Raw genomic sequence first — 24093 nt, 5'->3', positions numbered from 1 at the left:
ATGATTTGTGCTGAATTCATTACTTGCCCCTGGTCCAAGGGAATATAAGCAATGATTAGCTTATGCATTATTTAGGAAGATATATGTTAATGCTGAGTAAAGCAGAGTTAGTTAAGCGGGAACAGGAGGGAAAGGCAGGGCCCAAGGCCCTGCAACACCATGAGATAGTTCTGAATAAAGCATAGAGGCAGGTACCTCAGAGCAGCACACTAAGTGTTTTGTGTGGGAGAAGGAGAGTGTGTAAAAGGGAGGAATCATTGCCAAAGATATGACCCACTGGTGAGCAGGCAAAACTGCTATATGTTTGTGAAGGCATCATCAGCCTGTCACAGCTCCAGCTAGGGAGGTGTGATTCTCCACCCCACGGAGAGCATCCCTTGGCTTTAGTCCTAGGTATTGTAACACCCAGTTTGCTCACCAGCACAGTGACTCTGTAGTGGCTCAGCACCTCTTTGGAAAGGTAAAAAAACCCAAAGAAAAAGCTTCTTAAATTGCCTCAGGTTGCCTCATCACCAGCATATAACCAGTGAGAGCTGCAAGCAGAATGTGCAGAAAAAATGTGATGCTGGGGGCTTGGCTACCCCTCCTGTGGTGTGACTGGGATCACACAGGCCAATTCAAGGTGCTAGTCAGGGAGTGGGAAGGGGAAAATCAATACCTTCTTCACACCTCCCTCCCAGCAGCCCTGTGGGCTGTCTGATCCACTTCTGTTCATGGCACACAGTCTCTTTTCTCTCCTCTGCCCTCCCTCCCTCACACTTGAGCTGAATGGGGCCAAAAGCTATCAAGATTAAAGCCACAGTGTGGAAACAAACCCACAGGGAGCAACACAGGCAGTAGTTGCCTCCAGCAGCAGCCATCAGCAAGACCAACAGAAAAGCTCTGCTTCAGGAAAGCAAAAGAGAGTCTCTGGGTAGCAAGGATGTGCTGTGGGCCCCTAGTCCTGGGGGAGCCAACTTGGTGTCACTCCTGGAGGACATTTTTGTCTCCAGCTTTCATGTTCATGTGTGTCTCAATGGCTTTATGTTATGTCCCTTGCTGACTATTGTTATTTTCATTTCTGCATGTTTCATTTGGATTTGGATTCTCACTTTTTGCCCCTACTTTTACTCCTAGGTATTTTTGGGCTAATTTGCTCCTACATCTGCCTGTTCCCCCTTTCCTTGTGTTAGAAAACCAGGGACTGTTTCTCCACACTTTATCCCCTGCTGGAAAAGATTGCTCAGTTGAATGACAAAAGGGTATAAAAACTCAGGCAGATGAAGTGCAGAGAAAACAACAGTTTGAAAATCTCCTAGACTTGTTTGCTGGGTTAATAGCCAAGCAGAAAAATCTGAGTGAAAAGCCTCATTAAAAAGAGAGGAGGCTGATGCCAGGAATGAATAGGGATTGTCAGAGCAGGGAGCAGAGTATGGGCTCTGTCAGTGTCTAGCGCAGCTTTCTGATTCATCATTTTGAAGCAACATCAATGTGTCAGTATGAGCTTTTCTTTAAGACAGAAGCATTTGTGCCCTTTCTTATTACCCCTTTCTCACTGTAGTTCAGTTTTGACATATCTTCCCAGCGAGGAATGCATGGGGTTTTTTTTGCTGTTTCAGAACAAGTTTGAATACTTCAGCAGTCAAGCTACAGAGTACTTTGCTTCCAAAATCATCAAATGCTTTTATATGTTTTAATCCCCTTAGCTACACTTAGGGCTGATCATCAAGAATATTTTAAGGATGCAGATGCAGGGCCTGATCCTGCAAAATGGTATGCACCAGCCCCAAACATCTGGGAATTCAGCAAGCTACTGGGTTGAGATTTCAGATACCCAGTGAAATTTGCACTACTTAATAAGCAAGGTAGAGCCTGCCTTATTAAGTAATAATAAGGAGAGGCAGCATCCTTTCTTCAGCCTGCTGACATAGTTGGGAAAAAGAGATGTGCTTTTGGGCATGCAGAGTCCTTTTCAGTTCTGAAACAGAAGATACAAATGGCGAGCAGTGTTAAGGATTTAACTTCATGGAGTTTAACTTAACTCTTAGCAGTATACATGAAAGAAGAGAAGAGCTCCTTTGATCTGGGTACTGGGAGCTCTTTCGAAGGAGATGCTGAGTCCCAGAAACTTTCTGCTGAGGAACGTTCAATGCTTATCAGAAAAAGACTTCACATTGACTTGCATGGCTCTCCCACTGGTGGATATGCAGGGTGTACCTGAGTAAGTTGCAGACCATGTGGGCTGAGGTGTGCTTTTCATTCACCCCAGCCTCCAGCAAAGTGCATTTGTCTAAGCAATTAAATATACTGCATCTTTATTGAGTCAGTTGCACATTTCTTCTGCTTAAATATCCTAATACAGTTTGAGGATTAGTAACGTGTAGTTGACTTTGCACTCCTCACGTGTTACCAGTCATCAAAATTTGACCCAGTAAGATTTTCTTGCATTACTGCTAAATCTTAAATTTGATCTCTTCTATCATAGCTGCCATGTGAATAAAATTCACACGGAGCTTCATCCTTCTGCTACATTAATATAGGCAAGCACTAGCAGTTCCAAGGCAGCATGCTGATCTTGGTCCTGGGTGGAGAGCGTTTTTTGGAGAACTGCATTTAGTTCTGGCATGTCTGTGTTTGTCACAGCGCTGTCCTCTTTCCAGCAAGAACCCTGGGAGTTTTGTGGTTCCCACAAGGCCCAGCTTTGCACTCCCAGATTCCCATGGGAGAGCACTAAAGGGAAGCAGGATGCTCAGAACAAGACAAACATCTCCACCTTCACTTGTCTGCTGGTGCTGCTGTGTTCAGCAGTCACTTTGTGAATGAAGAAAGAGCATTTCCAGCTCCAGGTGCTTGCTGTGCTGGGAATGGGGTCCCCCAGACTGGGTAAGGGTCTTCTCATGCTAACTCAGTTTCCCAAGTTGAAAGGGCTGCTCAGCACTCCCCATCTCTTTGACAAGGAGTCTGTGTTCAGCGGGATTCCTCACCTGCCATACTGTCTTCACATGGAGTGTATTTTCACCTTATCCATCTTCAAACAGAGAAGCATCAAGTCTAATGTGATTCTTTGTAGCATTGCTAGTGTCTTAGTAGTTTCCCAGGATAAAAGAAGTTAGTAAAAACCTAAACTGCTAGAGAAAAAGAACAAACAAACCCAGCACATTTCCATGGAATTCTTCTGTTTGTCAGATGTGAGCCTCCACTTGCACAAAAATAATTAGGAGTTGTACTATGTAGAGCATGCTTAGCATCAAAGTAGTAAAAAATACCTTGTATTTTCTTCTAAACAGTCTCAAGGGCAGTGAAAGCTGTCAAAAATCAAAGCAACTGGCTTCTCTTTATTAAAAAAAACACAAATATTTTAAAATAATTGACAGAAGCTAATCAATTTTCATCTGGTTTTGCTAAGATCATGCAGTCTTGAAATAACATAAGCATGTCAATTGATACCAACCAGATCAATATTGATATTTGTAATCCCGGAAAGAAAACAAGTGCTGTCAAGAAGGCATAAGCACACACTCCACTGAATGTGTAACTGTGCAGAAGAAGGCGTGAGTTCTCCTGTAAATGTGTTCTCTGTATCCTTTGTATGGATGTGCTTTAATAAGATCCAAAACTCAGTGAGAGAATGCTTATATTTCTTCAATCAGTAAATCAGGCAGATCCAGCCTAATGAAATGGAACCTAGACAATCTGTAACATCTGCAACATTTTTTTGTGGGATGTTATGCCAAACTTTTTAAAAGCTGTGAGCTGGACGTCAGGAAAGTCATCTAATATACAGTTTCATAAGTATGAGAGACTGTGCTGGCATAAATGACTGGTAGCCTCTGAATATAATAAACCCATGAAGGCTCAGGATCACAAGTCTTATGAGGAGTGGCTGAGTGAATTGGGGTTGTATAGTCTAGAGAAGAGAAGGCTGAAGGGAGACCCCATTGCTCTCTATAACTGCCTGAAAAGAGTTTATAGTGAGGTGGGGGTCGGTCTCTTCTCCCACATAACTAGTGATAAGATGAGAGAAAATTACCTCAAGTTGTGGCAGAGAAGGTTCAGCTTGGATATTAGGAAAAAATTTCCTTATTGAAAGAGTGGTCAGGCATTGGAACAGGCTGCCCAAGGAAGTGATAGAGTCACCATCCCTGGAGGTGTTAAAAAAATGTGTGGATGTAGCACCTCAGGACATGGTTTAGTTGGCATGGTGTTTTTGGGTTGATGGTTGGAGTTGATTATTTTAGAGATGTTTCCCAACCTTAATGATTCTATGATTCCATCTTCCACTTTGTGTCCATGTGCAGGATGGCAAGGTCATGAGTAGTGACAGGCCTATAAAGAAACTTCTTGATGGCCCACCACCTTCTTGATGGTGGTAAAAACCACCACCCTGCCAAATGTGAAAGCAGCTCTTGGAGCTGCCTGCCTTAGGAAAAACCTGATAAAACATGTTGTTTCTCTGCTTGCTTGGATTCAGACATAATCTGAGAAGCCTGTACTGTAGCCCTGTCAAAAGCACAGTGGCAAACACTGATCTCCTCAAACACAATCTAGGCTTCTTATATCCAACACCTGCTTCCCTATCATTCCTTGCACTCCAGTGAGGAAGTTGTTATGTTACATATGTATGCATAATCCTTTCTTTGCGTATAGGCATAGAGATACAAATACATCTTCAGAAAAAACAAAACTTCCAGCAGGGTCAAGTGTGTAGATCAGCAAAACCCTTCACTTAGCTGAAGCCAGGGTGAGTTCTGCCATTTGTTTTTTTTTCAGAGGGCTCAGATTTTAGCTTATTTTCAGCCAAATTGCAGTTTTATAGGCAAATGAAGAAGCTTTTGAGGATGAGGTTTACAAGGAAGTACAAAGCTGATTTGCATTTCAACAAAATGCAACAAATCAATAGGCTTTTAAAACTTAAATGATCCTGTAGTTATTTGTAGTGTGGTGATGAAGAAATCCACTGTGCCAGTAGTAAGTGGCAGTTTTGTACTTGCCTGTATCAAACTCATAGAGGTTATTGCTTCCCTTTAATTTGCTATCTGTTACTGCTTTACTGATTTCTTCAAAATTAATTAATTCCTATACTATTAATTGTTAAGCTGGATCTGTTAGTCTCACAATACAAGCATTGGAACAGGAAAGAAATCCTCAACTATTCTAGAGTCACAGAATTACCACCTGTTTCATACTTACCAATGAATTTCCAAATAGTTTTATGTCATTCAGGGTTATTTATGAATGTTAATAATGGGGTAATGTGTGAATAATGTTTGCAGGGTCAGGGTCTATGCATGTGCTCTTGACTCTTGAGATAAGACCAATCTAGGATATACCCTTCGCACATGTTTGGGTAAATAACTCTTCCAATTACTTCCAGTTTTCACTTGGACACTTGAATTTCTCCTCTTAGCTGGTCAGTCAAGCTGTGTGGGGAAGAGATATTCCAGTCAATAACTTACACACAGAAAAAGCTATCAAACCCTTCTGTTAATACACTATAAAAATGGTATTCCATTTTTTTAATGCACTACAGATTTTTCTTTAGATCTCTTGACTTGAGATGTTTTCCATTAATAGGTTTGAAATTGTTCTTTGATCTGTTTGTACAGATGCAGAATTGCATCATGGTGCTCCAGCTTTTAAATTAGTGGTACACAGTAATAATAAAATTCTTGATAGGATGTGACATTTTAATCATACTTTACAGATCCAGAGAAAATAAGCAGCAGTTGTCAGCATTTTTGCATCTTGCCTGCTTTGTGTATCATATTTCCTAGCGGGGGCCACTACCTCCTTATTCTTGTACTTCATTGAAGCAAGTAATGTGTTCTTTCCTGGAAGGGGAGTATTTTTCAAAAAAAGATTACTACATTATATACTAAGATTTTGTATCTGTTCTATATGAAAACTAAGTGACTGTGTTGACATTTATTTTTTGTAAACCAATGCAGAGGATGCTGTGTATCTGGATGACGAGAAGGAAAGGGAAGAATACGTCCTGAATGATGTTGGCATTGTTTTCCATGGAAACATCAACGAAATAAAATTAAGAAGCTGGAGTTATGGTCAGGTGAGCTGTTTAGACCTTCTCTGGGCTGCTCCCAGTAGGACAGCAAGTGAGTTTAATTGACACCAGACTGTGGTTGAGACTGTGGGCTCTCGGGCGCATTATTGGTCTCTCCTTCAGAAAAACAAGGGGAATAATTTTAAAATTGTATGAAGTAGGTAAATGCCTCATCCAGAAAAGCAGTGTTATAATAGCTAATATTTAAAGATTCTGTTTTAAGGGCATATTTAAGATACTAAGAGGATGCCTGTTGAAAGTTATAATAATTAGCTGAAGTTTCCACAGTGCAGCAATGAGTGCTGGGAACCACCAAGCAGAGGGGCCCATCCCTCTGAAGGGGCTACAGAAAAGCTGGGAAGAGACTTTTGGCAAGGGAAGGGAGTGAGAGGACAAGGGGAGATGGATTAAAACTGGAAGAGGGGAGATTTAGATTAGGCATTAGGAGGAAATTCTTCCCTATGAGGGTGATGACACTAGAAAAGACACTAGAAAAGGTTGCCCAGAGAAGTCAGAGAAACCCCATCCCTGGAAATGTTCAAGGGCAGGTTGGATGGGGCTCTGAGCAACCTGGTCTGGTAGGTGTCCCTGCCCATGCAGGGGAGTTGTATCTAGATGATCTTTAAGGTTCCTTCCAACCCAAGCCATTCTATGATTCTATCCATTCTATGATTCTATTCAGTATTTCTGCTGCTACATCATTGATGCTTCAGAATCAAACCAACCTGGTGAAAGAATAGAGTTTGTTTGTTTGTTTGTTTTGCAGCAGTAGGTTGTATCGCTTTTTGACTCTTAGTTTTAGCAGCTTGGTGGAAATAATTTTAGTTTTCTTAGGGATCAGCCTGTCACTGGATCCCTATGACAAACTGGGATTTAATCCCTGAGTTTTAAATTTCCTTTGCTGCCTGGACTTGACAACATCACTCTTCAGTGGCCTCTCACAGCCTGGGGGCAACATCCCTCCCTGCTGGGCTGGTGTGTGGTACTGCTGTGCCTGCGGTAACATCAGGCTTACTGCTTGCCTGTTTTACCTAGATCTGTTTGTAAGTGCTTACCAGCCTGAAATTACCTACAGGATGAAAGAGTTCAGTTGTTGTGTGGGAATGGGAAAAAGGCATTAACAAACAGAATCAGAATGAGCAAAGCTAACCCAGCTGTCACTCAGAGGAGCTGTGTTGGGCACTTACTTGACATGGTCAACTCTGCTTGTTTCACCTCCTGGATTTTTGAACAGGACAATTAAGAAAGTGTGGAAGTATTTCCTTAATGCTGGGGTGACAGATCCATCCAGATTTTGTGGCACCTCCCTGGTGCAGCCTTGCAGAAAAGGGCCTTCTTGCATTGCTTTCTTTCCCTCAGCTAAAGACAATCTCGAATCTTGAGCTGAATGTGTGCTTGCCCTGGGGAACTCTTTGAGCTCACTTCTCACTTGTTTCCTTATTTAAGGGTATAATTTCTTCTTTTTTTCTCCTGCAGCAGCACTGCCTTAAGGGAGTTCCTGCCTCTGCCACCATTCCTTTGGTTGTGTCAGTGCTGTTGTTTGTGGGCTCTAACTGGCATCCTGGCCCTTAAATAAGATGGTGGGGGGAGTGCAATTCCATAAGCTGTTGGTGCCTCTGATAAAAGAGGCCAAAGCTGGGTGGGCATTTAAGTTGACCAAAAATGCCCCCTCCTGGCCCTTCCCTCCCCTGCAAGTACTTGTGCAGCTGCGCAGTGATTCAGACTGAAGAGCTGATCTAGCTGAATAAGCATATCTTTGATTTTCCTCCCTTCCACTCCAAATTATTTTTTGGGCTTACTCATTTCCTAGATTTGGGATTCACTCTGGGAGAGATGTAAAAGGGAGGGAGAGACAGGAATGAGTGGCTGGAGGTGGGTGGTGTTGCTTAAACCAGCTGCTGGATTTATGTCCTGAGATGCTAAATTTATGACCTATGGTGGCTTGGCCTGAGGTGCTTATGTGCTGCAAATCTGGCACCTTCCTGACACAAGCACCAGCCTCCTGTGAGAAACTGCATTATTTATTTGGTTTTGCTAGGAGGTAGTTCTGTGTGGGAGGCTAGGGCTGTTCCATAGCCCTTTGTACTTTCATTCCTGTGTTGTCTGAAATTGGAGGACCTGATTTCCACACTGTGCTGTGGCGCATCTTTTGCTGTCACTTGCCTGTGTGAGAACTGAGTGTGGCAGATGCATCTAAGTGAGCCTGAGCCAAGACTTTTGATGAAATCGATCACTTTGTATGGATGTAACAAGCATCTTGAACTGCAAATCAATGGAGAAATATTCTTGTGTTTCCCTCCCTTTCAGTGACATGGAGGACATGATATTCCTGATCTTACCCTGACAAGTTCCAACCATTAAAAACATTAATCTTCTGCACTTTCAGCAATCCTGGATATTAAGAATAAGAGAATTATTGTGAGTAAAAGTACTAGCAGCAAGGCTTATATTATGGATATATCATACAAGTATGCATTTTGCATTTATGATATGTAGCCTTGTACAACAGTGTAAGTAAAAAGCATAAGGCAACATACAGTCATAGAGGTAAAAGGTCATATACATATGGTTATAAGCAAATATACAGATAGACTTGTGCATGGTAATATCCTTAGGCTAAAAATTTGCTTTGGACAATGGCAGCTGAAAGCTTTAACTCAAGTTGCAAATTAAAAGGGAACAGACAGGTCAAAACAGGGCTACTAGCAGGAGATGATTCTCACAGCTGCTGCCTTTAATGAGCAGCATCTACATGAGGGGAGAAAAAACAAGAAAACTGGACTGAGGAAGAAAAAACAGACCAGCTGAAACATGGCTGTAATGAATGAGAATGGAGGTGTTCCTTGTAACACGACTGTGATTCCTTTCTTCTAAGAAAGCATAAATATCCAGTCACTCAGAAAAGCCCACAGGGGATTCAGGATAAATTTGGCTTAGTAAGAAATCTAGGCACATAGGAATTCTCTAGCTGAAAAATATCAGAAGCTGGATGCTGTATTGATCATTTGACGTTGGGGTTTTTTTGGGAGAAAAATAGAATTAAACAGGTGTTCATAGAGTTCTTGTTGCCATCGTGTCCTCATGTTGAGCTGCATTAGCTTTGCAGCCCACTGTGCAAAGGTAGTTTTGTGGCACACACAAGTGGTCAGTTCAGACAGCAGGCAACGTGAGATGGCATCTGCCTGCAACTGACTCTGAGAAATACAGCCCTAATTCAACCAGTGCCAAAGGTGATACAGCACCTCTTACTTTGACTGAAATGGAAGGTCACCTCTTAGAAACAGGTGAGCATGAAAGAAAATGCTCACTGAAGGCTGGCCGGCTAAATGCACTGCACTGTAACACAACGCATGGCTGTGTGCAGCCCTTTGCCTGTGTATTTTCTCATGCCTTGTTTTCCATCTGCAGGCTTTTCCAAGAGGGTCTGTCAAAGTTCCTTGGTCATGAATTTGGTTTATTTCTCTTTCGGCTTGTGTTGAACAAGCAGTGCCTGCACCTGGCCCAAGTTCACTCTCCTGTCCTGGCTGCCTGCTGCTGCTTTGGTTCCTCTGGTATTTCAGGGGTGTTTAGCATTACAAGTACTATGTTTCTATTCCAATATCCTTTAGACAGCATTTTCATACCAAGAGTGAGATCAGGAAACTGATTTAGTTTGATATAATGTTTTAAAATCCTGGATAGTGAAGAAGGGCCACGTCCTACACTACTGCAACAGTACAAGGCAGCTAGACTTTTCAGCTGGTCCTCTATCTCTTCTCCTGTTAATCCAGATATTTCACAAGCATTCATGACATTTTATGGAAAGCAACAATCCTGATAGCAATTTATTTCCTCTTTATTCTTTCTGTATATGTTGACAAGATTAACAGTGTCTCATGAACTGTAGATGAGTAAGATTTAATTTACAGGGTAAACTTCTTAGTGATTTGTCTCAGGTCTTAGGCACCACTGATGACTTCAAGTGCAGAAAGCAGATTATGATCCTGATGCAAATGATAGATCATTGGGCCAGACCAGAAGAAAAGTGAACTTGAAGCAGGAAAGGCAGCTACAAGGGTCCAGAGTTCGTGTTATCTATTGTGAGAATTCTCCTTGGGAAGGAGGGTCTCCACAGTACCATCATTCACCTGAGATTATTTACATCACATACCAGTGGAGTAGACAAGAGAGTTTTCTGTGCAGTTATTCAGCTTCCCAGGGATAATACAATATTGGGAGCACGTCCCTGGAAAACACTGGTCTCTCTTTCTTTTTTTTTTCCCTGTTCGGCCAAACACCATGAATTCAGTTTTGCTGAATATATATAAGCTGTTACAAACTACTGAACACCTGCTCCAGAGAGAGTATTTCAATGCATGTGTAGGTGATGATGAGAGAGGTGTGCTGCCTTGGAGGATGTTTGCTGAAAAGGATCCATTCAGAACTGGCACCCTGGGCAATGTGAGCCAGGCAGGTGTGAGGCTGAGGCAAAGAAAAGGATTTTTCTTGGCCAGGAAATGTTGGAGGTTGATGAAATAGGGTGGTGCCTCTACTTTCTTGGCTTATGCCAGAGCTTGGGTGCTGCCTAGGATGTCACTCCCATCCCTCCCATCTTCCTTGGAGAATAAGCAGCAGTCTTGACTCTTTGGGGCTTGCTTTTCAGGTCTCTGGCCTCACTCTTCCTTCTCATCTTCTTCTCCCTGGGCTATCCAAGCCGTAGCTTGGTCTAAGGTCTTGCACACTTTATTCAGGAGGCAAAACTGATCACCCTTATCTGAGTGAATTAAGAAGAGTGTGGCCAGTAGGTCAAGGGAGGTTATTGTCTCCCTCTATTCTGCCCTGGTGAGGCAGCATCTGGAATACTGCATCCAGTTCTGTGCTCCCCAGTTCTTAAAGGATAAGGAACTATTGGAAAGAGTCCAGCACAGGGCCACAAAGATTATCAGAGGAATGAAGCATCTGCCCTGTGAGGAAAGGCTGAGAGAGCAGGGTCTGTTTAGCCTGGAGAAGAAGATACTGAGGGGATATCTCATAAGCATTTATATATATCTAAAAGGCTGGTGTCAGGAGGATGGGACCAGTCTCTTCTGCACTATACAGTGACAAGACAAGGGGCACTGGGCACAAGATGGAACATTGGAGGTTCAAGTTACACATAAGGAAACACTTCTTTACTGTGAGAGTAACAGAGCACTGGAACAGGCTGCCCAGAAAGGTTGTGGAGTCTTCTTCTCTGGAGCCATTGAAAACCCGTCTGGACAAGTTCCTGTGTGATGTACTCTGGGTGATCCTGAAGGGGGGTTGGACTAGATCATGTTCAGAGGTTCTTTCCAACCACAACCACTCTGTGATTCTGTGCTGAGGAACCCTTAGCCAGGCTGGAGACAGTTGCAAAATGAATCCTGCTCTAGTACCAGCATGAGAGCAAAAAGCCTGTTAGTGTGAATCATATCTTTAAGGATGCAGGTGTAGAGCATAAAACCTGACACAGCAAGAGGACAAGCTCCATGGAGTTTCTGTCATAGCCCTGAATGTTAATATAAGGTTGTGTATCTAGAAGATATTTGTATTATTTATGTGTGTTTCCCTGTCTCCTACTGTTTTCCATAGGACAAAGTATTTTCCTGTGCTATGCAATTTCTCCTAAGGAAAATGAAATGCATTGCAGGGCAAGTTCTGTGACAAATAGTTTCTGGTCTATTTAGGCACCTCTGCCCTCAATTCATTCTTGTGCTTGTTCATGCTGGATCAAAGAAACTGTACCTTTTCAGTCTCTTTTTGAAGAAGACTAGGTCACTAGTCTTCTAGGTCACTAGAAGACTCTAGGTCACTTGGTATTTTTGATGCATAAGTTTTGTAGCCCAGGATTAAACTATAAAATCAGCTTTTGACTTGTCAATTTTGAAAATATTTTAAAATTAATTTTAAAAGGAAAGTGTCTTCAAATTAAGTTTGGCAAAACACTTATTGTTTAACTTCTCAGCATTGCACTGACTGTGTCAGAGAAGTCCTGAAATTAACAGGTCTGGCACCAGTGAAGGACACGAAGTCCTTCACCAGCAGACTATCTTCTTGTAGTTATTATTATAATACTTTCCTATTATATACTTGTTAGCACTTAAAATTTTATGTCCTGTCAGAAAGGCTATGTTGTCATTTCAACCTTCTGGAAATAAGACTGAAATTGAATTGAAAATGACACCCTTTTTCCTTCACAGCCTCTCACTTTTTTTTTTTTTTTCCATACATGGACAATTATTCTAGAAGAAAACTTTTATTTTGAACCACAGAATTTTTATTTGAACAGCTAATTTTGAAGCTGACCAGCTATTGTAACAACAACAAGAATTAACTTTGCTTTCCAGGATAAATAATGATTCAATTTTTTTCTCTGTTTCTCTTTTTATTTTATTTTATCTAGTTTGAAGAAAACATTCTGGATGCTTGCCTGTTCCTGATGGACAAGGCAGAGTTGGAGCTCTCTGGGCGTGGAAACCCAATCAAAATCTGCCGTGTTGCTTCTGCAGTGGTATGTAATAGATGCCTAATATGTGTCAGAAACTACTCAAAATTAAAGCCTGACTGATTTCACTGGCCCTCATACCATGACGTGCTCACTCCAACAGGTGCCAGATCAATTGTCCATTCTGACCTCTGGGGTCTGGCATTTTGTTTTGCTCCAATAAAGGTGAAATACTTCTGTCAGCTCATCGTTTTCACCTGAGAATGGTACCTCACTGGCAAGAAAGCCACTTCTAGACATTGTACTCCAGGCATAATGGCATTTCTTGTGACATTGTGCTCGTTTTCCAGTACCTGAGATAATTGAGAAAGCTATTTCTGCCATGGATGGTAAGGGAGAATGATGGGTGGAATTTGAGATGGGGAACTGAGAGACTTTATGTGGACTCCAGCACTAACCTCAATGAAGTCTTAAGACACTGCAGTAGTGAGTGTTACTATATCTGATTTTTAAGCCTCCAATGACTTAGTCAGGCTGAGAAGATTTATATGTGCTATCTTGGCCCCAGAAGAAAACACTGTGAGAGCTGTCCTCTAAAACAAGGGGTCCACAAAACTTACTGCGCTCAGAATGGAAGTGCCTAAAATATTTGGAAGCAGAGAGTCAGGAGAAGCCTTTCTGTATCTCCTTTCTTTCCCACTGCTAGATACCAGGAGTCACCCTGTGGGTGCAAGAGCAGCCCTATCCCTAATATTTGAGATGTAATACTCATCCAGGATATGGAAGACAGAGGCTGAGTCCTCTCCTCTGCCTTAGAGAGATCTGAACTGATGCCTGCTGCTTCCCAGAGAAATACTCTAGTTATTGATCTGGCATCATTAGATATCCTCCCAGGTCAACTACTAAATAGACTGTCCACAAAACATGGCTGCTGGAGCTGGATGGTTCTTTTACCCACTTGTTACAGTGTTTGCCCAGAGAATGGGCGAAATTTAAGAGAATTATCTCTTTGTCTTAGATGACATTGAAACCAGATCTCCAGTGTACCAGTGCCACAAGCTGTGTCTTATACAGCATTAGAAATATGGCTTCAGACCTTCAGATAGAAGTAAGAATTTAATGTGGTTCCCTCATCATTAGGCTTGTAGATGTAAAAGGTCCCTTGTGCAGAGAAGCCTTGTGCAGGCATAGAAGCCCTAAGGGCAGAATAGATGAAGTTTATGAACCCAAAGAGGGCTTGAATATTTCTTAGGTTTTGAGCGTCTCAATCATTTTAGGGGGGTGGAGAAGTTCACCATCCAGGAGCCAATGGACTTCAGGTCTGATCTGCAGAGTTAGGCCATAGCTGGGTGGGATTTCTGACCATCTGAAAACTGGACCTCAATCAGAAGTGGCCAAGTGCTGAAGTCCCACCCATGTTCCTTACCCTTATTCTTGCTCAAGTTGAAATGTGATACATCTGAGATCACCTGAGAAGATACAGCCATGCTGCAAACTTTATGAGGCTTCCTGATACTGCAGAGCAGGTCGAGTCACCCCCATCTTCTTCTCTTTACAGCCAGAGGAGAGCCTGAACATCCACATGATACTCTGTCCTTGATGTGCCTGTTTTTTCTTGGCATGTTTCCCACAACAGTGAGATGGGCATAACCCCTTAACCCTTTGGTTATGATTCTGAATACTTATCTTTATTCAGTCCTGGGGTTCACAGGAGGTCGATTTTCTAATTAAAAACAGTAGTTAATGCAGCCAAAAGCTTTTAAATGTGAATTGTGATTTATTTGGTTGGCATGTAGCTGTTCCACATTAACATAATTAAAAGGTGCAGAGCAAATGAGCTTTTTGCACAGCCTCAACCAGTTTGGTTCAAATTGCAGCTAGGAGATGTATTGCTCGTTAATGTCTATCAGTATAGCCATTAGTCAGCAAAACTTCTTGCTTTGTATAATCTTACCAGGGGAAAACTTACATGGCAAATTCCTTCTTGTTTTCTTGTGTGCTGGACTGAAGAAATTAGTTTCTACTCTAAAAATTGCAGTGGACTCCATCTCCTCTCAATCCACTGTAAATCAGGAGTGATTTTACTTAAATCTCTGGGCTGACACAGACAGAAAAACAGATGGTATAAGGAAAGAATCCAGCTTAATATTTCTGATGATCCTTAGCAAGATTGTTCTATTCATCTTCTACCTCCATAATTAAACATTTCTGCCTTGTAGCCTAAACTTGGCGATATTCAGTCTCTCCCATCCTATCTTTGTCTGCTGGGTTAAAGAGCTCTTTATTATTCGAGCTCTGACATCCCTAATGCTCATTTCCTTTGTCTTTAGATTAACTCCAGGGATGATAATGGTGTGATTGCTGGATCCTGGGACAATACATACAGTAACGGGGTCCCACCTTCAGCCTGGACGGGAAGCGTGGACATTCTCTTGGAGTATTACAGTTCTAAGCAACCTGTGCGATATGGCCAGTGCTGGGTCTTTGCTGGTGTCTTCAACACATGTAGGTACCAGTGAGGAAAGCTCCACCCTGTTATATGCTTGTTGCATAACAGAGAAAGATTTTAGGTTAAACTAGCTAAAATACTTCCTGGCTCTGGGTTGTTCAGAAATAAATAGTAGAGATACTTAAAAACACATGGCTAAAATAGATGCTCTTTAAATAAACTTTTGGCATCTCCTTCAGTGTGGCTGCTTTTCCACACAAGTCTCTTAAGTATTTATTTGTTCAGTAAAATATATTCATTGACACACAGAGGGTAAGTTTCAAAGACAGTTTCTGTCAGTAAATCTAAGATGAACAGGGGGCTTCTCATCTAGACCTGCAACATGGAACTGTTGCCCCCTGTGGGATACATGATTGTGCCTTTACTCCAAAAAGGCTAAATCTCACCTACCAAGGATTATTCCTAGCAAGACTGACATGCAATGCACCAGCAGCTTTCTACTGAGCACTGTTAACACTTTCTATGGAGTCTGTGAGTGAGAACAATGAGGAAAAGCCTGACCTGGTTTAGGAATTGTCTTGCACTATAAGGTTAAGTCTAAACACGCTTGTCTGAACTTGAGTTCCAATGTTGCAGTAAATGGGGTGTTGCAGGTTGTAAAACCCAGTAGGGAAAACACTGTTGGATAGGTCCCATTTTTTTACTGTCTGGCACTTGCTAACAGCAGCATCTCAGATGAACACAACCAACACACTGGAACACACTGCAGCATACTAGAAGTCAAGAAAGACTCTGAGGGTGTAGAAAAATGTGCATAATAGAGATAATGGGAACCAGATACTGGAAGCAATGCCAAAGTCAAGTGCCAGTCAAACAGTTCCTATGCTTATGGCACTGGCCAATAGAAGAAGCTGAACAGAAACTAAAAGTAAACTTATTTCTTTAACCCAGATGATCTTCCTTATCATCACTTAAAACATATGCGTTTAAGTATGAAACTAGGGGAGACCAGATCATCTTAGGACTAGGGGGCACCATGGGTATTTCTGCAGGCTTGAAGCCTACTTTGCATCAAGTACTCTTCAGCCACAGCTGAAGGTCTAAGCTTTGGTTCTTGTATTTAAGATGTGAAAAGAAAATTATAGAAAAACTCTCCATGAAACCTTTTCCTTTTTCATCTGTCTCAATATTGTCACATGTTGCTGTCTCAAGAAGTACATTATACCTCTTTTTACATTATATTTCTATTAAAAATGAAGGATATTAGTCACTCATCTTATGCAGCAAACATGGAAATTGAATAATTAATGACAAGTTACAAAACTGGTTCTTCACCCTCAGGCAACCCTGGACAACTCTGTGTATTCACTTTTTTTTTTTTTGCCTGTTCTGGATGTGTATGTTTCATTTTTTACAATATTTTCCTCCAAATTGGAATAATTTCATAACTCGTTTTGGTTACCTGGGGTAGTTCAAAAGGTGTTCAAAACAGTAAGGACCTCAGAAATAAAGCTGTCTTCTGACCACCTTCTGACATATGCTTCTCACAGCTTTGTCAAGGGATCATAGAATGGTCAAATCATAGAATGGTTTGTGTTGGAAGGAACCTTAAAGATCATCTAGTTCCAACCCCCCTGCGTGGGCATGGACACTTCCCACTAGATCATGTTGTTCAAAGCACCATCCAACCTGTCCTTGAACATTTCCAGTGAGAGGTGCAGTCTCAGATTTCACTGCTTCTCTTTCATGTACCTGGAGAGGTTCCTGTTTGAGTCTGGAGAGGTTTTGGCAGGTGCTCTGGCCTTTGCCTCATGAAATGGTTCTTTTTATTCCTGGTGCAGCAGAATATTGAGCAATCACTCACAGACAAAGAACCTGAGAGACATCTAGTTCCCTCACTGCCTGAGGTTGCATGGTCATGGAAGCACATGATGCTTCTTGGCCTCTGCTCATTGCAATGGGTTGGAAGAGGGTCTTGCAAATATTCCCTATGGGTAAAATTCCTTGCAGTGTCTTTCTTGGGCCACTTTGTCTTCTCTGCTGATTGCCCCATCTGGATTTCTCTAGATCACAGACACACACACCAGTTCTCTCACCTTCCCCCAGCACTGGTCCTGAATCACCACTACGCAGTATTTTGCCTGCAGGCCATTGTGAAACTGGGGCAACGCAGCAGGGGCTCAGAGCCTGCTGTGTTCAGTGGAGAAGCATATATATCTGGGGCAAGACTAGGCTCGGTTTGCTGACTAAGTCAGTCAAGTCAGAGACCTGGCACTTTGTCCCACTGCAAGGATTGCTGAAGCAAAAAGTTTGTTGAGCATTATGAAATGAGAATGTTGTCCAGTGGCTGATCTGATATGTAGCCACTGATAGGTCCAGCTGGTGATGGCTGCACAGAGAGGACAGAAGGGTCCAAACAACCAAAAGGCTTGTTTTGAGCTGATTTTCTGTCTTTTTCAGCTGTCAGTGTTTTATCATTGTGACCAGTCCAGTTTTCCAAGGTTACTATGTTGTACACTCCCAGTAGTCATCTATTAAAAATGCTAAAACATTCTGAAAAATGGTCATTAATCTTGAAATTGTCAGACAAATTATTTTCAATGAGCCCTGATGGCTCTTGAGCTGGAAGTCTGGAAGAGTGCTTGAATTAAGTTTAATCAATAGGTACATATGGTATTGGACGCATCCAGGTAATTTGTCATCCAGGAACTTGAAATGAATGTGCAGGGTTACACTTTATTGGAAGTCACAGTAGTGACACTAATGAATATACAAAACCCAGGAGTAGGAGCAAGGGCCATTCAAGATTGCAGCATCAGAACTATTTTTAAATAGAATTTTCAATACAAATTTCACCTTCCAGAAAAAAAAGGAAAAAAAAACCCTCTATGTTCTGTAGGACCTTGTTGGCTCCTGCATTGGAAAGCAGGAACTTTTTTTTGGCCAAAAGACCAAATATTTAACCTGAAGAAGCTGAGGGGATGTGTCACCCTGCAGCTCCATTCTCCCCTTGGGACCATGCTCCATGTCTACCTGTCAGTCCACGTGCACCACAGACACAGAAGCCTAGTGGGGCACTGCTGCAATTCAGCGTGGCCACAACATTTCCACATATCCCACATTTACTACTCATCAGATGGGAAGGAGAACCTTTACTGCTACACTGTGATGGTCTGAGGTTTAGGGGTAGGGACTTTCTGTTTGGTTAGGTTTCATTTTCTTTTTGGATCCTCCATTTAAGATCCTTTAAGGGAAGGGACCATTGACTCCAAAATACTATTCCTTAGCAATCAATATAAATGATGTAATGCATTTTATTCAGACTCTCTAATTCAGGCATTTCCGTTGTAAATAAAGCAGCTTTTCCCCCTTGTTAGCAGTAGTTTTCTGTTTTATTCCTTATCTTCTCCAGATCCCTTCTGGTGGCAAATGTCAAACAAGAAAATTCCAAATCAGTAAAAAGGAGATACTTTCCATTAATTTTCTTTTCAGCACAGTCTCATGATTCTCCTGGGTTACTGATACTAGGAGACATAATACATTTTGTATTTCTTGCAAGCTCAAACTTACTTTTCTTTATACCACATTTGGTCATACAGTGGACCCATTGCACCCAGATTTGCCCTGAAGATACAGTGTGGTCACTATGCAAGACTATTCTGAAACTGTTGGTAACTAGCTGCTTAGGTTAAATCCATTGTACCATCACATATCTTTAATGATCATCATTTTGGGACCAAATAAAATATTTAACATATTCTAGATAAAGGCCAATAGGAGGAATTGTTTGGGCTGATTTGAATGACTTTTTCCATTTTATTCTAGTTACTAATAGTTTCTCTCCTCTCATCCTGTCACCCATGAGTGCAGTCTTCATATTTGTCCTCATCACACTTCTCTCTTTGCCACAGTTCTGAGGTGCTTGGGGATACCTGCAAGACTTGTTACTACCTATTCTTCTGCCCATGATAACAATGCCAATTTACAGCTGGACATCATTCTGGATGACGAAGGGAAAGTGGACACCAAACTTACAAAAGACTCTATCTGGTGAGTTCTGAGCTCTCCTCCTCTGGTAAATATCTTTTGAGTGTCAACTATATAAGTAGTGAAAAACATGACAGCGATGCCTGTGGTTTATTTGTTTCTCTGTGCATTAAAGAACACAGCTAACTTATGTAAAACAAAATGAATGGATTTTTAGTAGGCTGACTTATATGAATTGCTTGTCATGTAAAGAGACATACCCTAGGGGATCCATTACTAATGTTACCATTCAGTTAGTGCACATCTAAGCATACTGGAGGAGAGCTGGAATGGGTTTGTGCTTCTTAGGGCCAGGCCATTTCTAAAAATGGGTGTTTCCATGCCAGGCTCAACATCTATGCAAGAACACCCTCCTTGTCCTGCTTCTGCCCACTTCCCATATTTATAGTCTGGATTTGCATTGTGTACATGCAGACACTGTTTCAAATAGATGCTTTCCAAAAAGAAAACCTCCTAAAAAGAAAAAAAAGCTTTCTAAAAAGAAAGATCCCTAGGAACAAGAAATAGAGTCTACCTGTTCTTCTGGAGAAGACAGTGCTGTGACTTCCTACTCAAACTCTTACTGTCTCCTGCCTGACAGGAGAAGTGTAGCATGTATTGATTATGTGCTCGTTCAGTAGAAATTATGCATGGGTTACAGGGCCTCAAGCCTCTCCTCCTCAGAGTGTAGTAAATGTGACCTCTGTATCTATTCTTACATTCAGGAGATACTTGTCTTATTCAGTGTTAATATACCTGATTTGTGTCAACGATACCTTCAACTCATTGACATCACTGCTCATCAGCACATTTCATTAACAACTTAATCTCTGGAAGTCTTTATATTAAAACTGTAATAAAGCCATCCTCTGGTGGAGGAAATAACCAAACCTGTTGTTGTAACCTCCTTTATATTGTTTCCATAATCTGTTACCCCCAAGAGGGAATCTATGGAAAACAATTAGTTTCATTTATATCTGAAGCTTATATCACAGCATCACAGAATAGTCAAGACTGGAAGGGTCCCCTGGAAGTCATCCAACCCTCCTGCTCAAAGCAGCTAAAGCAGGTTGCTCAGGGCTGTGTCCAGTTGGGTTTTGAATATATCCAAGGGCAGACACTTCACAACCTCTTTGGGAAACTTGTGCCAGTGCTCAACCTCTTTCACAGCAAAAAAGTGTTTCTTGATGTTTGGACAGAATTTCCTGTTTCTATTTGTGACCATTGCTTCTTGTCCCGTCTTTGGGGGCCACTGAGAAGGACCTGGCTCAGTCTTCTTCCCTCTGACTTCCTAATGAGGCATTTATACACATGGATAAGATGCTATTGAGCATTCCCATCTCCAGGATAAACAGTCCCAGGTCTCTCAGCCACTCCTCATGTACAGACTCTACTGTATCAGCCATTTCTTCCACCTCTATCAGAAAACTTGCTGAGAGTGTAGTAGGTCTTGTCATCCAGGTTGTTAATGAATATGTTAAACAGTATTGGAACCATTATTAACCCCTGGGGTACACAGCTAGTGACTAGTCTACAGCTGGAGCCTATAACCTTCCCTGGCATCAAGGTGGGGCTGATGAATCTGTAGTTCCCTGGGTACTCCGCTTTCTTGAAGAAAGAAGTGATACTTGCTTCCTTCCAGTCCTGAGGAACCTCCCCCAGTCAACATGACCTTTTGAAGATAGATATCAGCAGTCTTACAATGACATAAGCCAGCTGCCTCAGCACTTCTAGGTCCATCCTTTCAGATCCATTGGACTTCTGTGTGATTGGTTTGTTTAAGTGTTTTCTATGTTGCTTCTCCTCTGTGGTTGGTAAATTTTTGTTATTCCAAATTTCCACACTGGTCTCAGGAGCCATGATTTGATACTAGCAGTAAAAAACTATGCAAAAAAGACACTGACTACTTTCTCCTTTTCCTCATCCTTTTTCAACAAGTCCCCTGCTCCATTCACCAGCAGATCCATATTTTCAATAGTCTTCCTTTTGGGACCACCTTATTCACCATGTGGGCTTTGTGCGACTTTTGGATGATTTCCTGCACATAGGGATGGACCACTCCTAAGCTTGGAGAAGATGGCCCTTGAAAAACAACATAGTTCTCCTAGACCCATCTTCTATCCAGAACTGCCTTCCATGGATTCTTTCAAGCAGGACCTTAAACAGGCCAAAGCCTACTCTCCTGTAGGCCAGGTTGTGGTCCTAACTTGTTGTCTCCTGTTAGGATCCTTGGTGGATCCCAGCTTGCTAATCTGCATCTGTTTATGTGACAGTAGGACCTCAGTACACTCAATGGAGCTGGTGCCTCCATGACTCACAGAGCAGTAAAGGGTCACTTTTCTGGAGCCTCCTCTGCCTACTACTTGTATGAAACAAAACCTAATTACTTGCTGCCTCACTCCTTGGCCCATATACACCCTGTAATGGATCGTTGCCACACTTCAGACTTTTCATTGTTTCAGCTCCTCTTATCCCCTTTTCCTAACCTGATCCATGAAACAAGTCTCACCTACTTTTGACATTTATTTTTACTTCCCTACCTCTCCATTTCCCAACTGTTTCCCAATACTTCTTAATTTAGTCCTGGGGGTTTTTTGTTGTTTGTTTGTTTGGTTGTTTTTTTTCTCCTTTCTTTTCAGACAGGGCCAGATCATCCAGTATCATCTTTGCTCCACTGAAATCCATATGCAACTTCACACTAGCATTTCATCCTCCCATCCAACATTTGCTTTTCTTTGGCTTGATTACTTTTTGAACTGCCTTATTCACCCTTGTATCCTCCTGGTGCATTTATTAGCACATGGTGCACATAACCCTTTGGGCATGATTTAATATATTACACACCTTTTTTCATTTCTCCTCTGTGTCCTTTCTTTTCATTACTCTGTAACACTCCATGGTAGCCCACATACTGACTTTAAATGGCTTGTGTCTTAACCTTGATTTTATTTTTACTGTCTCTTTTCTTTCTTTGTTCTTTTTTCTTTGTTCTTTTTTCTTTTTTTTTTTTTTTTAAGAGGACAAGTTCAAGGTATTGATAATGATTTTTTTAAAATGTATTTCTCGCTTTTATTTATAATCTCCTGCAAACTGGAAGCAAAGCTCTTTTTCTTTATTAATATATCATTTATATTACCTTGTACTGCTGGAGCTGATCTGTCTTCAGGTTTTAAATACTCTCAGACTTCAGGGATGCTTGGAGCCAGGATTTTTAGCCCAATCAATCTCTGAGTGTGGGGCTCCCTCTGAATGTTATCGGACATTTATTTATTTTTATTAAAGATCATCTTCTCCCTCAGGATAGGAAACAACAACAACAACAGAACACATACAAAATTACACCGACTTTGCAAAAAGTTATTTTTATAAAGCTGGCCGGATTTGGGCCCATCAGTACTGCCTGTGTCCCCTTACTTTGTTCTCCTTGTCTTTCTTAATGATGATATAAAGACACTTAAAGAATATTTCTCTTGGATGGGAGTCAAGATACGCCTTCTGTGAGGTCTAAGCAGACCAATGTCAGTATCTCAGTGGAAACTTGCTCGAAGTCACCTGGCCCTACAGGGGTTCATCTACATCTGGGCCTGCAGAGAAGGCCCTTCTGAGACCTATGCTCTCCCATTCACTTCCATCTCAGTTTTCTCCAGTTTCTTAATGCTGTCAATGCCTCTCTCAACCCCAAAGCCTGAGCTTATTAGCTAATGAAAGGGCAGCAGCTGTTTCCAGCATGTGCCTGTCTCAAGCAATACGAAGTACCCTTCTTAAATTGTCTTCCAGGCATAAACCCTACCTGGTCATCTTTTATTAATTTCCCCATTGCTTTGTTTAGTCTATTTGTAATTATCTCTGTAAATATTTAATGGTCACTACATTGATCTGTATAGCCATTCTTGCTTTCTTTAATGTCTCAGGCTTGCTGTAGAATACAAGAACTACAGAATCAGTTTAACAAATTATGGCCGTGGAGCCAGCTCCTCAGCTGTGCTCACTTCTTCCAGAGAGGAATTTCTGCTACATTTTGGAGAGACAAATGTTCTAGTCATGCTTCCTTCCTTAAGGTTCATGTGCTTTACAAGCAATGTCTTTCTGTCGATCAACATTCGATATCCTTAAGTCCATTTGTTATTTGCATGGCAACAGACCTAAAAAATATGCTGTCCTGTTGCACCTAGCTCTATGCCAATAGAAACCAGTAAGAAAGGTCCTGTTCCTAGGATGAATATAAAAAATAAATAAAAAAAACAAAAAGAAAAAAAAAAAGAGAGAGAGAGAAAAAAAAAACCCTGCATTACCTAATTGCAGAATTGAAGCAGAGCTTCCATTTTCTCCACAGTTCTGCCCCTCTTGGTCTTACCATCCTTACATCCTGCCTGCTCTTCAGGTTCTTCTTTCACAGAACACACAGCCAGTGACCCATTTGAGTCTGATTCAAAGTGAACCTGTGAAGGCTTCAGAGCAGGGATTGTCTCTCTAATATGTTGGTATAACTGTTTTCAAAAACCCACCTGCCACAAAGTGCATCCCCATTCTCTGGTAGTCCTCAGCAAAGCTCTGTATGCATGATTCAGCCTTTACTACTCTTGGCAACATCTAAAATTCTCTGTGTGTCATTTTCCTTGAATAATTCCTTTCTCTATAGTACTGCTTCATTAACTCTCCTAACTGACAAATTTTACCCTGATCCAAGCTTTCATTTCCACTTTGAAATATCTTGTTAGACAAGCCTCAGAACCTTCCAACTCTGCTCCATGTCTGATTTTCACCTATTATTAATGAAATGGCCAGAGTTTAACAATCCCCATTTTGGTTGCTAATATCATTGCGTGTACTAGGGGCTGTATCAGCAGCTACACAGATGTAGCTTTATTCATGTTTGCTGTAGGATACGTGTAGTTTCCAAGCAAAACTGCCCCTTTCTCTACTTCTTCTCTCTTTTAATTTTGCAGTAATGGAATTAAAATATTTTGCTGACCTTACTGCAAGACCCCCTTCCTAGATTGTCTCTTTTTTTCTTGATTTTTCTCTCCTTTGAGTGACAGTAGCATTGCAGCAAGTTGCAAGATCTGTCTTTTCTGCTCATCTTTGAAACATTACGGGCAGACTGTGATGGTGCTGTAGTGATTCCTCTCCTGAGCA

At 41.6% G+C, this 24093-nt stretch overlaps 1 protein-coding gene across 1 annotated transcript in view; it reads left to right on the top strand.

The window, feature by feature from the left end:
• F13A1 (coagulation factor XIII, A1 polypeptide) overlaps positions 1 to 24093 on the top strand; it is a 59180-nt gene that overhangs the window by 18544 nt on the left and 16543 nt on the right. Inside the window, exons 4-7 of the mRNA XM_010000918.1 lie at positions 5928 to 6046; positions 12441 to 12548; positions 14813 to 14987; positions 18843 to 18981. Coding sequence (XP_009999220.1) covers positions 5928 to 6046; positions 12441 to 12548; positions 14813 to 14987; positions 18843 to 18981 — 541 coding nt within the window. The remainder of the gene's footprint in view (positions 1 to 5927; positions 6047 to 12440; positions 12549 to 14812; positions 14988 to 18842; positions 18982 to 24093) is intronic.

Source organism: Chaetura pelagica, unplaced genomic scaffold (genome assembly GCF_000747805.2).
Source record: "Chaetura pelagica isolate M959 unplaced genomic scaffold, ChaPel_1.0 scaffold104, whole genome shotgun sequence".
Taxonomy (NCBI): Eukaryota; Metazoa; Chordata; class Aves; order Apodiformes; family Apodidae; genus Chaetura; species Chaetura pelagica.
Note: the sequence above shows the minus strand (reverse complement) of the source record. Positions and strands in the feature narration are given on the sequence as shown.